Below are 12,625 nucleotides of genomic sequence, written 5' to 3'. Positions count from 1 at the left end.
GACTGAGGCTCAGAGAGATGAAATGCCCTGCCCAGGTGCTCACCGCTGGAACATGTAGGGTTGATATTCCTCAGGCAGGTATGCCGAACTCTAAAACCCACGCTTATCCCACGAATCCAGGAGTCAGGGTTGGGCTATCTGGGAATATTTCACGAAGGACAGGTGTGGGCACCTCCCTCTCAAAGAGAGTGAAGAGGTGTGTTGCCTGAGAGGGGGTGGGAGAGCAGGAGAAACTCCATCTAACAAAAGCTTACAGAGCCCCTGCGGCGTGGCAGGCACTGCCGGGACCTGCACACCCCTGTGGGCCCTTCTGCCTCACAGTCTCGTGACCGCGATGCCTCATCTTCCAGGCCTTTGCACATGCTGTTCCGCCTGCCAGAAACACCCTTCCCTTCTCTCATTACTAGGCCATGTCCTCTGCCTCAACAGCCGCCTGCTTGGGAAGCCTTCCCTGACCTGGCTGATGGTGGATACTCCTGCTCTTAAGCCCTGAGGCATCCGTTACGTCCCCTGAAAGATGTGTGTCCCTCCTCGGGGCAGTGGCCCCGCTGGACCTCATGTTCCCGAGGGCAGGACCATGACTGTCGGGTCCCCACAGGCATCCCCACCCCTATCCCCTGGCAACGTCCTGGCACACGGCAGGCGCTCAAGACACTCGCGCCAAATGCACCGATTCTCTCATCTGAGCCCGAGATACGTCACGGAAGGCTGGAGGTATCATACCCATTTTGCTGATGGGTAGAGTGAACAGCTGGCTTGGGCGAACAGCCTCCAATCATGCAGAGCCAGAACCAGAAGCCTAATGTCCAGACTTCGGGTTGAGCCCCCTGAGTTCCCCCTGGAGGCTCAGCCACCCGCATATAACTCACGACCCAGGGGACCAGCACGGACTGGACTCTCAGATCCTTGCTTCTGCCCCCCTGCAAGATCCCCACGCCCTCCCCTCAGTGGGCAGAATCAGTAGCGAACAGCAGGCCTGGGAGGGTCTGGGAGCCCCACGCTTCACCCCGGAGCCCACGGGACTGATCCTGCGTTTCCCCCCCAGTCCCACCTCTCCTGAAAGACCCCTCTCAGCCATTACAAGACCTGCCAATGGAGCCACGGGAAAAAAAACACACCTCAACCTCAAAAACACGGTCAGCCCCTTGGCGGGCTCTGCTCCTTCTGGGACGGAGCCGGAGGAAACAGTCCCAAGTGCGAGGAGCACGTGAGGCACGAAAAACGCGCATTATTCACAGGAGCGGGGACGTGGGAACATTCTGAGCCGCAGGCAATAAGCAAATGCTGGCATCGCCGGGAAATACAGCCTTTGAGAGCCTTTGAGAGCTCGGCTTGGCCTGAGCTGTGGGGTAGGGGAAACAGGTTTCTGACGAGTAAGGGCCGGACGAGCTGCACACGCGGCTGGGTGGCCCGTGGGGGACAAGGACGGGCAGGAGGGGCTCTGACAAGCCGCGGAGGCGGCCCCTGCCCGGCCTGCAGCTTGCCCGGACCATCAATCACGTGGCTGTTTTAAATTCCTTATTTGTTGTCTGTTTTATACCAAACTCTGAGCATCAAGAGAGCAGGGATGCCTCCCACGGGAGACGCCCACTGGGGGGACGTCCCAGGGGCAGCCGTATCCCCGGGGAGCTGGGGCTGAACCCTGAGTCCAGAGATGGGGAGGCGAGGAGGGGAGGGCCGAGGGGGAGGGCAGGAGGGACCAATTTCCCCCCCAAATTGTCCAACTTCCCCGTTTCACGTCAGCCACTCTGTGACTCAGGGACTGGAGGGGACGCCCATTCCAAAGGGTTTTGAAGTCGTTTCCTACCTCGGTAACACAAGTTGTTCCTGCAGCTGCCTCCGTACCTGGGCGGGCACTCGGAGCAGGGCCGGCCAGCTCTGTAGGGGGCTTCTCCGATCCAGTTCCCCCTGAGGACAGACCAGAAACCCCATCAGGGGGCCGCCACGCCAGGGCCCGGGGGGCTTCTTGCTCCTTTCTGGAGCCTCTCGGGACCCCAGACACGGTCAGGGAGGAAGGAAGGTGTGAAGGGGGAAAGGCACCTGCCCTGAGCCCCTCCTGTGTACAGAGTCTAGAGAATTCCAGAAGAATCCCAGTCGGGAGCTACAAAGCATCCTTCTCCCTGCACCTTTGTCCTGTGGCCTCACGCAACTCTGAATGCTGTCAGCCACCCCCAGTCCCAGCCCCGATGCCTCTGCACTGGAAGCTGCTGGGATCCTCTGAAGCCATTTCTCAAATGAGTAAAGGTCAGCCTGTTCCAGGGAGTGCCTCGTGTTTACCACGTACCTACCTGCTCACTCCATCCTTCCAGCACCCCAGGAGGGACGTGCTGGAGTTCAATCCTTTTTCAGAAGAGGAAACTGAGGCTCAGAGAGGTTAAGGGACTTGCCCAAGGTCACACAACAAGGGAGTGGGAGGGCTGGGATTTGAACCCAGGCCGTGGGGCTCAGAGCCTTTGACCACACTCTGCTCTCGGGGCTGGGACCAAGGTCCCTCTGGGCATTGCAGGTGCCATCCGCCTCCCTTTGAAGTTCCCAGGGCAGGAAAACCAGAGGCCGGTCAGTGGGATTTCTCCAGGGGCCAGGCTGCAGGTGGTGAGTGCAATTCCCAAGCCCTTCCCCCAGCACCTGGGCCTTTAGCAGCACAAGCCCGAGAGGTGAGTGACTGGGAGCCAGTCTTCGTGATCTGTTCTAGAAACTTCCTTCATGGGTGCCCCGTCACCTGTCTGTCCACTCAGGAAAGAGACTGGCGGCCCCGATCCTGGGCCAAGCATGGCCGAGCGGTGATGAGCAGACTCCCGGGGCTGGACGTGGCCCTGCCAGCCGGGTGAACCCAGCCAATGCCCCTCGACCCTGAGCCTCTGCCCCCTTCTCTGTAGTGGGGTAAGCACGGGGGGTGGTCATGAGATGAAGAGGGCGTCTGTGTGGATGCCCCAGACTGGGGCCAGCCCCTGGTGACGGCAACATGCTCTCTGAGCATTTGCTAAATCAACATCCTCATTGCGTGACATTTCTGACGGCTGTCCAGGGTGGCCAAGGAGGGGTCCTGATAGTGATGGCCGGGAGACAACTGCAGAAAACACACTCTCTGTTTGGCCCCAGACGGCTCAAAATAGCGGACCGGCATCACTCAGGGCCATGCGGGCATCGGGCCTGGGGATGGTGGGAGGGCAGCTGGGGGGTGCTGTTATAGTCTGCACCCGTGGATGGAAAATAACACCCCCCACCAGGCTGCAGACCCTGCCTCGCTGAGCACCTCGGCCCCACGTGCAGGCTGGCTAGGGGCGCACGGGGGGCTTCGGGATGGCCCTCCCAAATGGACCATCACCCGGCGGACCCAGGGGACCCCAGCACCTGCCCTGTCACCGGGTGGGGCTCAGTAGGTTTCTTCACACACTCCGGGCCTCCCAGACAGGCTCCTCCCCTCCCCCAGCCAAGTGCACCAGCACAGGTAGGTTCCACATTTCCTCAGCGACAAACCAAGTCTCCCACACAGCTGGAGCAGCAGCTCTCCGGGTTACCGGTCGTGGATGCGGGCTGGGGGCTAGGCGTCTTGTAGACGGGCACCCTCCCCGCTCCCAACAGCCCCAGGAAGTGAGCACCCTCCCCCCACCCATGAGGCCATCAGGGCGCAAGACCACCCCACCCCACCCCCTCCCAAAGAGACCTGAGCCCAGACACCACCCCAGGGCCCACCCTCTCAGCCACTGCCCCCTGCATGGCCGGGGGCTCGGACTCTTGAAGAAAGAGGCTTGTGGACATCATGGAAAACCACAAAGACATCTGAAAAAAAATGCCCACCGAACACACAACACCACGGACGAAACTCCCAGACACGGTGTTGAAAGGCAGACGGCAGGCACAAGAGGGCATATCTGTCCATTCACAGGAGGGTCCGAACCAGACAGACTGACCGATGGGGAGGGGTGTCAGAATGTCAGCCACTCTGGGGGGCATGAGGGAGCCCCCCGCTTCCAGCCTGGGGCCCTGGAAATACTCCCTCCCTTGACCTGGGGACTAGTTACACAGGTAGACATAATGCATATACACATGCATGGACTGAACGTGGGTGCCCAGCCCCCCCAGTCCGTATGATGAAACCCTAACCCCCCAACGTGGCTGCATTTGGAGATGGGGCCTCGGAGGAGGTGATTAAGGTTAAATGAGGTCACAAGGGTGGGACTCTGATAGGATTAGTGTCCTTATAAGAAGAGACACAGAGAGCTCAATTCCCCCTCCCTCTCCCTCCCCCTCCAACCCCCAGCACACGCTGAGGAAACGCCATGTGGAGACACAGGGAGAATGTGGCCATCCGGGAGCCAGAAAGAGACTCCTCACTAGAAACTGACCCTGCTGGACCCTGATCTGGACTTCCAGCCCCCAGAGCTGTGAGAAATAATGTGTATTGCTCAAGCCACCCAATCTGTGGTATTCTGTTACGGCAGCCTGAGCTGACTAATACATGTCTATATGTGTGAAAATTTATCCAGTTGGGCTCTTAGGATTAGTGTACTTTACTGTACACAAGTCATTATTTTTTCAAGAAAGCGGTAAAGACTAAATAAGGGAAGAATGGTATTTCTGGTTGGATCTTCTAGTGTATTTTTTAATATAAAGACTTAAATCAAATGATTCCTCACTCCCCACCTGCCACTCTGCAACGAGTTCCACCATGGGGACCACCTTACTGCTCTTCCATGGGGCTCAGGTCCCTCCCATGGATGACGTAACCCCCCTGCCCTCATCCCCGTGGGCTGCCTGAGACATCATTACCACAGGCGTCCCAGATGGTTTACGGAGAGTTTCTATTTTCCTCCCAACCTCAGCGATTCCCTCTTCATCCTACCTTCTCACGGCCACTCCTGATCCAACCCAGTAAATGAGGTCATTCCTGTTTCATGCAGTCATGGAGAAAACATGCCTCAAGGGCACACTGCGTGCAGGGCCCAGTGCTAGGATGGCGGCCAGCCCAGTGGCCAGTGTGCAAACCACAGGCTATAACTGGGTGAGCGGGTCTCTGAGAATCAGCACACACTTGTCTGATGAGCAACGGAGGTGAATGAGTAAAGGGATAAGTGACCCACTGATGACATCAGGATGCTGTCAAGAGAAAGTGGGACTATGACCTAAAGGTGTGACGAGGTCCCTTCTGGGAGGGGAAATGTAAAGATGCAAAAACTAGGGCTAGCATGAATACCTATTTTCTAGAGTGCTGTCTGCTGCGTATTTTCAGAGAAAAAGAATCTCTATGACAGACCCCACTGGCTGCCCAGCCAACTACTCCTGCTTCTGACTTATTCAAGTAGCCCCAGGGGGTGACGTGCAAAGCCAACTGGGGCGATTTCATTGGTCAAAGCCAACTGGGGCAATTTCATTGGTCAAAGCCAACTGGGGCACTCTTGTTCTCCCTTGTCCATGAGTGGTCTAGTTCTGGCCAATGACATAAGGAGAAAGTGGGCCAGGGGTGAGAAAAGCCTAAGGAGACAGGCCTTTTCTACCATTCTCTTCCCTTCTGTTTGGGAAGATGTGATGCCTGGTGCTCTACAGCCATCTTGGGACCATGAGGAGAGGACAATACAGCAGAAAGACAGAAAGTTCTCATTGACATGCTGAGCTATTAAGCTAACCTAGACGCACCAACCTCTAGATGCCTTGTTATGTGAAATAATAAAGAGATTTTACCACTGAAGCCAGTTTCAGTTGGGTCTTCCATAGCAGGAGAACACACCCCAACCCATAAAACCACGTCACTTGTTCTTACTTTGGAGAGTAATTGCAGACGAGGTAGACCGCATTCTCCCAAACATCTCCCCAGACATTCATCCTCTCGCAGGTGTTCACAGCACAGCCAATCTTGGTGGTTGTGGCCCAAACTATCTGAAAAGATGACATCCATACATCTGAGCTCAAGGGACCAATGACCAGGGTGATATAATCTGGTCTGGATCCACAAGGTGCTGGCACTAAAGGGGTGTGTGGTGAAGAGGTGAAGGACCAGATTCCTCCCCTAACCCATTAAAGAGCCACACATTCCTTTAAAACAAAAGCAAACAAAAAAAAAGAACAAAAAAACACACAAGGAAAATTCCCCAGCAATGTAAAGCTGCCATAGAAGTTTCCAGCGCTTACTCTCAGTTTCCATATTTGTGAACTGGCCACAAACAGCCTGGCCCACCGGCTATACTTTGAGTAGTGCTGAATTAAAGGAAAAAATTAAGGTAATGATAGAGCAGAGGTTTTCTGACTGGGCAACAGTCCCACAGGGCCAGGTGAGTGACAGTGTTTGGGGGTGCCAGGCTGAGGTCACACCTGATCTTCAGCCTTACCTGTGTGTAGTGGGTGCACATGGCCCCAGAGCACCTCTCTGGACACCAGGGGTTGCACTCGTGGGGGTAGGGGTAGGTGTAGTCCTTCACCTCGTCATACCAGGACTGCACGTGGAAGCCAGGAGAGCGATACCTGCAGGGGCAGATCAGCTTGTTACATGCCAGCCACCAAGCACCCAACGACAGAGACCCCCGCTGGCAGCAGTGCCACCCATGGGGCAGCTGGAGGGGGTGCTTCTTTGGGCCAACAGCCCCATATCCCACCCAGTATCTGTTAAAAGTGCTTAAAACCCGAATTGGTCTCCTCTGGGTTCCAGGAGTGTCCCTGGGTGACCTACAAGCCACCAGTGTGTGTGGGAAACTTTTACCTGGCTCCCGGTGAGTTCTTTTTTATGTTAATAATTATGTATTAATTTTCACGTACGTTTGGGGAATCCCATATTTCACAGATGTTACCGCTTAAGACAAAACTGAAGGTGCAAGTCCATTTACAGTCAATGTAGAGAAAAACAGTAAGTAGATAACTGAACAGATCCTGCCCAGATAACTGAACTGTGGCAGGGGAGGGTCTGGAAGTTGGGAAACAGCTGGCTATGGCGTGACAGACAGGTCCCTGTCACACACACACACACACACACACACACACACACACACACACACAGCCAAAGAGCAGCCTAAGGCCTCACGTTTCTGTAACGTCATGACCAGCTTCGTTCCTTGGCTGCCTGGGGACCCGAGGACTCAGACTCAAGGAAGAAAATTCATTCAAGGCACAGGAACCCACAGGTGTGCAGAGCCCTGCAGTCAGCTGGGCAAACCCTTCTACCAAGCTCCCCTTTGGGATTTTATCACCTGAGCCCTCCCTCGTCCCCAACCCTGAGGAGCACGCCCCCAGCCACTGTTGGTGGCCACCACCCCCTCGCTTCAGCCCTGTCCGCCAGGTTGGCACCGGGAAAGAAAATAAACCAGGTTGGAACCCCCGGTCGCTGTCACCAGCAAGTGTCAACAAAGTGGTTTCAATAAAGAGAACAGATGTGGTGGCAACTGGTGGCTTCTGAGGGCACCGTGGGGACCCGGGTGGTTAGAAGTCTTATAACAATTACTGTCAGGACCCAGGGAATGGTGGTGGTCAGTGCCGTGGCTGGAGAAGCAGCCTCCCTTCCTGGAGCCAGCTCGGGGAAAGAGACACACGCAGCAACAGAGCTCTAGAGACACAGGGAACCATCACCAGTCTGTCTACTTCCCTGGAACCTCACAGCCAGGCTGGGGTGGTTTTGGAAAGAGAACAGTTGGCTGCAGAGGGGCCTTCAGAAGAGGGTCTCTTTTGTAAAGTGAGTTGGCAATATTCATCCAGAAGGGGGACAGTCTTTGTGCCCTGGGACCCATCAGTCCTACCCCTCAGAGTTTTCCTACTGAAATCATTCAAATGAGCCAAGGGGGAAAAGAAAAAAAAAAAACAACCTAGCTACAAGAATGGAATGGCTTGGGCTTCCCTGGTGGCGCAGTGGTTAAGAACCCTCCTGCCAATGCAGGGGACACGGGTTCGATCCCTGGCCAGGGAAGATCTCACTTGCCGCGGAGCAACTAAGCCCGTGCACCACAACTACTGAGCCTGCGCTCTAGAGCCCGTGCTCCACAGCAAGAGAAGCCACCGCAATGAGAAGCCCGCGCACGGCAACGAAGAGTAGCCCCCTCTTGCCTCAACTAGAGAAAGTCCACGCATAGCAATGAAGACCCAACATAGCCCAAAAAAACCCAAAAAACAAATAAATTAATTAATTTTTAAAAAAAAAAGAGGGGCTTCCCCGGTGGTGCAGTGGTTGAGAGTCCGCCTGCCGATGCAGGGGACGTGGGTTCGTGTCCCAGTCCGGGAAGATCCCACATGCCGCGGAGCGGCTGGGCCCATGAGCCGTGGCTGCTGAGCCTGCGCGTCCGGAGCCTGTGCTCCGCAACGGGAGAGGCCACAACAGTGAGAGGCCCGCGTACCGCAAAAAAAAAAAAAAAAAAGAAGAATGGAATGGCTAAATTCCAGTCTGTCAACTTCATGGCCCAAAGGCAGCCTTGACGAGGTGATAACCGTGGCAACCATGTAACAGAAAATTGTTTGATATCGTAGGAGAAGGAAAAAAAAAGAATTAACAGCTGTCCTGGCCACAGTTACAGCTACGTGAAAACATGCCGGCCCACAGCCAGATGCAGCCCAGAAGCCCAGGAACACGCAAATTGCTGGACCAGGGCAGTGGATCGATGGGTTTGGTTCCCTTTAGACATTTTCTCTTAATGCTGTCACAAGACTGACTTCATAAAAAGCAGAAAAGAATGCTGGGTTGCTGTGGTTCCACGAAGTCACACCTCTGGACACACGGTGACACCTGCCCAGGTCCTTCCCGGAAGGGCACTGGCTAAAGGAAGATGCAGCTACTCGTGGCCCCATTACACTCCCCGCTTAAAGAGCTGGAAACAGAGTAAACAGGCGCTTGAAGGCAAGCACACCCTGACGTGTACTTTGAGGGGCTGCTTCCAGCCCCGGCCAAATTTTCCATAAGTGCGGCTCAACGAAAACAGACCCAGGGACCCTGGGCCCCCGTTTGGAGGATTCGTGTGCACAGCACGTGGTCAGTGAGTCTTAACCGGTCAGAAGACATTTTGCTCATTTCCTCTAAGGCAGCCAGGCCCTAGCCCGGGAGGCGCTGCCAGCTGGCTTGGGGGCTCAGGAATGTGGCCCGGTTGACCCGGGGGAAGGTCCGTGGACGACATTTAACAGACACCGTCAAGGCCTTGGAGGTCTGGTGGCGTGAGTGAGACCCTGTTCACGAGTAGGGGGTCACAGTGGCTCTTACCTGCCCCAGTGCACAGCCAGGTTCTGCCCGATGGACACCAGCAGGCTGTTGGGCCCATGCTCCCAGATGCACTCCTGGGCCCAGGCCACCGCCGACTTCTCCAGCTCTTCATCCCAGGTCTGCAGGGGGACGAGAAACGGGCACCAGGAGGTCAGGGTCAGGGGTGGGTGTAAGAACCCAAACCGCAGAGACGCCCCAGCTCAGGCCCTGGGAGACCCCGAGGGCCGGGCTTCGGCTTCCGCGACGCTAGACACAGGGCCTTCGTGCATGTCTCCGATGGGTTCCTTGCTCGGGAGGTGGGAAGCGGCCGGTCAGCAAAGAACCTAGAGGAGCCCCGATCCTCAGAGCACCTGCTCGGCCACTAACTTGTCGGGGACACTGGCAAGTCCCTTCTCTCAGCCTCAGGCTCCTCATCTGTGAAATGGGAGGATGAATAAATCCTGGAGATGAATGACGGTGATGGCGGTCATGGTTGCACAATGGTGTGAATGTAGTTAAATGCCACTGAATAGTGCATTTAAAAATGGCTAAAATGGTAGGTTATATATTACGTATATTTTACTATTATATATATGTATATACGTATTTTTTTAGGTAGCAAGAAATGCCTTCAACTCGCCCAGTCCTGTTACCCTCCAACACAGCCCTCCCTGAGTCAGGGGTCTGGGCCAAAGAATCTGCAGCCCTCTTGCCTCCCAGCTGGCCCAGGGAGCACACATAACTCCTCAAGAAAGAACACGGTGAACAAGGCAAGTAGGGTCACTTCTCTTCTGCGGAGGAACAGATGCCAAGCAGCCCTCCCAGCTGCGAGCCAGCGGCTGTCCCGCCCCCTCCCGGAGTCTTGAGGAAGATGCTGCAGCTCATGGGCAGCCAGGGGCTGTCCCTCGCTCTGGGAAGCCCCAGCCCTGGCACACAGTAGTTGCTCACTGAAAGCCTATTGCGGCAGAGCCCCGGGACCATCCAGGAACAGGAACAGGAGACTGGTTGAACCAACTGTGGGACCCCCGAATGGAAGCTGCCCACTGCCCTCTCCTCCTCCTCTCTTGCTGTCTCCTTCTGGCCAAGATAACTGCGACTCCTCAACACCCAGGGGCAAGTCCTGCCCCAGGGCAGACGCCTGGGGGGGGGCGGGGTCACACCTCTGGACCCGCTGCCCATTTCAGCTGCAGGGGATATTCTCCCCGACAGTGCCCCACCTTCAGCGCCCACCAAACCCTGTACCACTTCTGCCTCGGATCTTTCTCCAGTGCCCAAGCACAGCCTGAAACAGGGGGTCAACACCCTCCGGGGGCCACACTCAGTCAGTGGGAGACGGGCCTGTTGATAAGAGCACGCACCTCCCACCTTCAGAGGGCGGGGCAGTGAGGTGCTCTTGTTAGGTGAACCTGGGTACAGTGCCAGGCTCTGCCTCTTGCTGGCTGTGTGACTTCAAGCAAATGGTTTCACCTCTCTGTGCCTTTGTTTCCCTATCTCTAAATGGGCTAATGGTACCTGGAATAGGATTTGGGGGAAGGTTGACTGACAGCAGGCATGGAGCCCCCAGATGAGAAGCAAAGGAGCTCTCAGTCAATGGTACCTGGATATTAAGGAAGTTAACTTTCTCAAGCACCCGCCAGGGCAATCATCATCTGAACACCTGCCCACTGCAGGTAACATTAGAACCATTTTCTTATTTAACTCCCCCAACAAGCCCTGGAGGTATGTTTTATCTCTCCATTGTTGCAGATAAAATGAACAAACAAACAAAAACCTCTGAGTTTAAGAGAGGTTAAGTAACTTGCCTAAGGTCACCCAGCTAGGAACTTGTTAGAACTTTAACAGCCCAGCCTCCAAGGGGGATCTTCCATCTTCCCGCTCTGCATGCTGCCACCAGGTGCTGGTCCCACTCCACTAAAATAATGGTTACTAAAATAATAGCAACAGTCTAATTCACATTTATTTAGTATCATGCATTGTCTTACTGACCCCACCAAACAACTCTGTGAGAAAGGGACTTTTGTCGTCCCCCGTTGTGCTTGGTGAGGAATTATAAACACAGAGAGGCTAAGTAACCTGCCGAAGCCACACAGCTAGCACGTGGCAGCTACCTAACCCCAGAGCCTGTCCGCTCATAAAACCTCAAAATGGGGTGTCTTAACTTCTGGAGTGTTAAAATCCACCTCTCAGTGCTCAGCCTGTTTCAAAGGACTGTGGCTAGAAGCCCAGCAGGCAGGGCCGAGCAGGAAGCCATGACTCTGAGACACTTTCTCAAATCAGTGTCACTTGTCTGGGTGGAGACGGGGGCTGGGCAGCACTGCACCGAGGATGCCCAGAGGGAGGGGACGGTGCTGAGGCTCGGACTGCCGGCCCCGCCCCGAGGGCCCCTGCGCAGAGGCGGCCTCAACAACACCCCTAAAGGCTCTGCTTCCCCCACAGGGGGGCTGTGGAGAAGGAAGGAGCGAGATCCCAGCTCCCATCCTGAGATACCATGAAATAAACAAATAGGAAAACACAGCAGGCTAGTCGCAGGCTGCCCAGGGCCTGTCCCTGCCTGCTGCGTACCCAAGCTCCTTTCCGCTGCCCTGAATCTCCCCCACAGGCACCAGACAAGCACAGGGCATGAGGAGAAGAGCAGCAGAAACCCAGCCTGCTCCCCACGGGAGGCAGGAAACAGCCAGGACCCTGGCGGGGCTGGGGCTCAGGCAAGCTTCAGGCCCAGGAGAATGCCTGCTCCCTGGTAGGCACCACACAGGGCCTTGGGGTGGGGAGGGGCACAGGATGGAGGGCGACTGATCCAGAAAGAGGCGGACAGTGTCTTTTCCCCACAGGGACAGAAGCCAAATGACCAGTGGCTGGGAAGGAGCGGGGAGGAGTCCGTGCCCTGAAAAGAAAATCTACCCTGACTCTCTCCATCCTTAACCCTGTAAAGGTCCGCGCAGCTGCCCCCGGCGTTAGGCGCCCCACGTTGAAAGGGCGCCCACTCTGCCTCCTAAAATTATCACAGCCCCTTCGGAATAAATGTCTGGACCATTTTCTTCAGAGAAAAAAGAAATGGTTTCATAACGAGTTCCCAGAGGACTGGGGGCTTGCTCAGGGCTCTGCGCGGACGGGCATCCATTCATCCATCCCACGGCTGGTGATGGGCCACCTCGCGCAAGCACAGACGCCGAGGGACTCACAGGCACGCGGGCAGGGGACCGACCGTGAGGGTGGCCGAGGTCGGAGCACAGGCCGCACGGAAAGCGGCAGCTGAGAGTCCAGAGGAAGGAGAGGGCCTGGGGCCAGGCCTGCAGGGAGGTGGATACGGGAATGATGAGGGTGCAGCCCTCCTGGGGGGGGGGCGGGGTCTGTAACACACACAGCACCCAGAGGCCTCTCCGGCCAAAGGCAAGGGAGGGAAGCAGGCTATCCAGACAGACAAGGGCTTGTGATAGGAGGCCTCGGATGCCGGAAGGAAGCACAGAGGGCCACCGAGGCTCCTGC

General features: G+C 56.0%; 1 protein-coding gene across 3 annotated transcripts in view; it reads right to left on the bottom strand.

Annotated features, from left to right (window-relative positions):
- Positions 1-12,625, bottom strand: part of CRISPLD2 (cysteine rich secretory protein LCCL domain containing 2) — an 84,213-nt gene that overhangs the window by 33,367 nt on the left and 38,221 nt on the right. For all 3 annotated transcript variants that reach the window (XM_060000969.1, XM_060000968.1, XM_069540269.1), the window contains exons 3-6: positions 9,164-9,282; positions 6,324-6,456; positions 5,759-5,874; positions 1,808-1,908 (exon numbers count right to left, since the gene is read on the bottom strand). In XM_060000969.1, coding sequence (XP_059856952.1) covers positions 1,808-1,908; positions 5,759-5,874; positions 6,324-6,456; positions 9,164-9,282 — 469 coding nt within the window. The remainder of the gene's footprint in view (positions 1-1,807; positions 1,909-5,758; positions 5,875-6,323; positions 6,457-9,163; positions 9,283-12,625) is intronic.

The sequence above is a fragment of the Delphinus delphis genome, chromosome 20 (genome assembly GCF_949987515.2).
Source record: "Delphinus delphis chromosome 20, mDelDel1.2, whole genome shotgun sequence".
NCBI lineage: Eukaryota > Metazoa > Chordata > Mammalia > Artiodactyla > Delphinidae > Delphinus > Delphinus delphis.
Note: the sequence above shows the minus strand (reverse complement) of the source record. Positions and strands in the feature narration are given on the sequence as shown.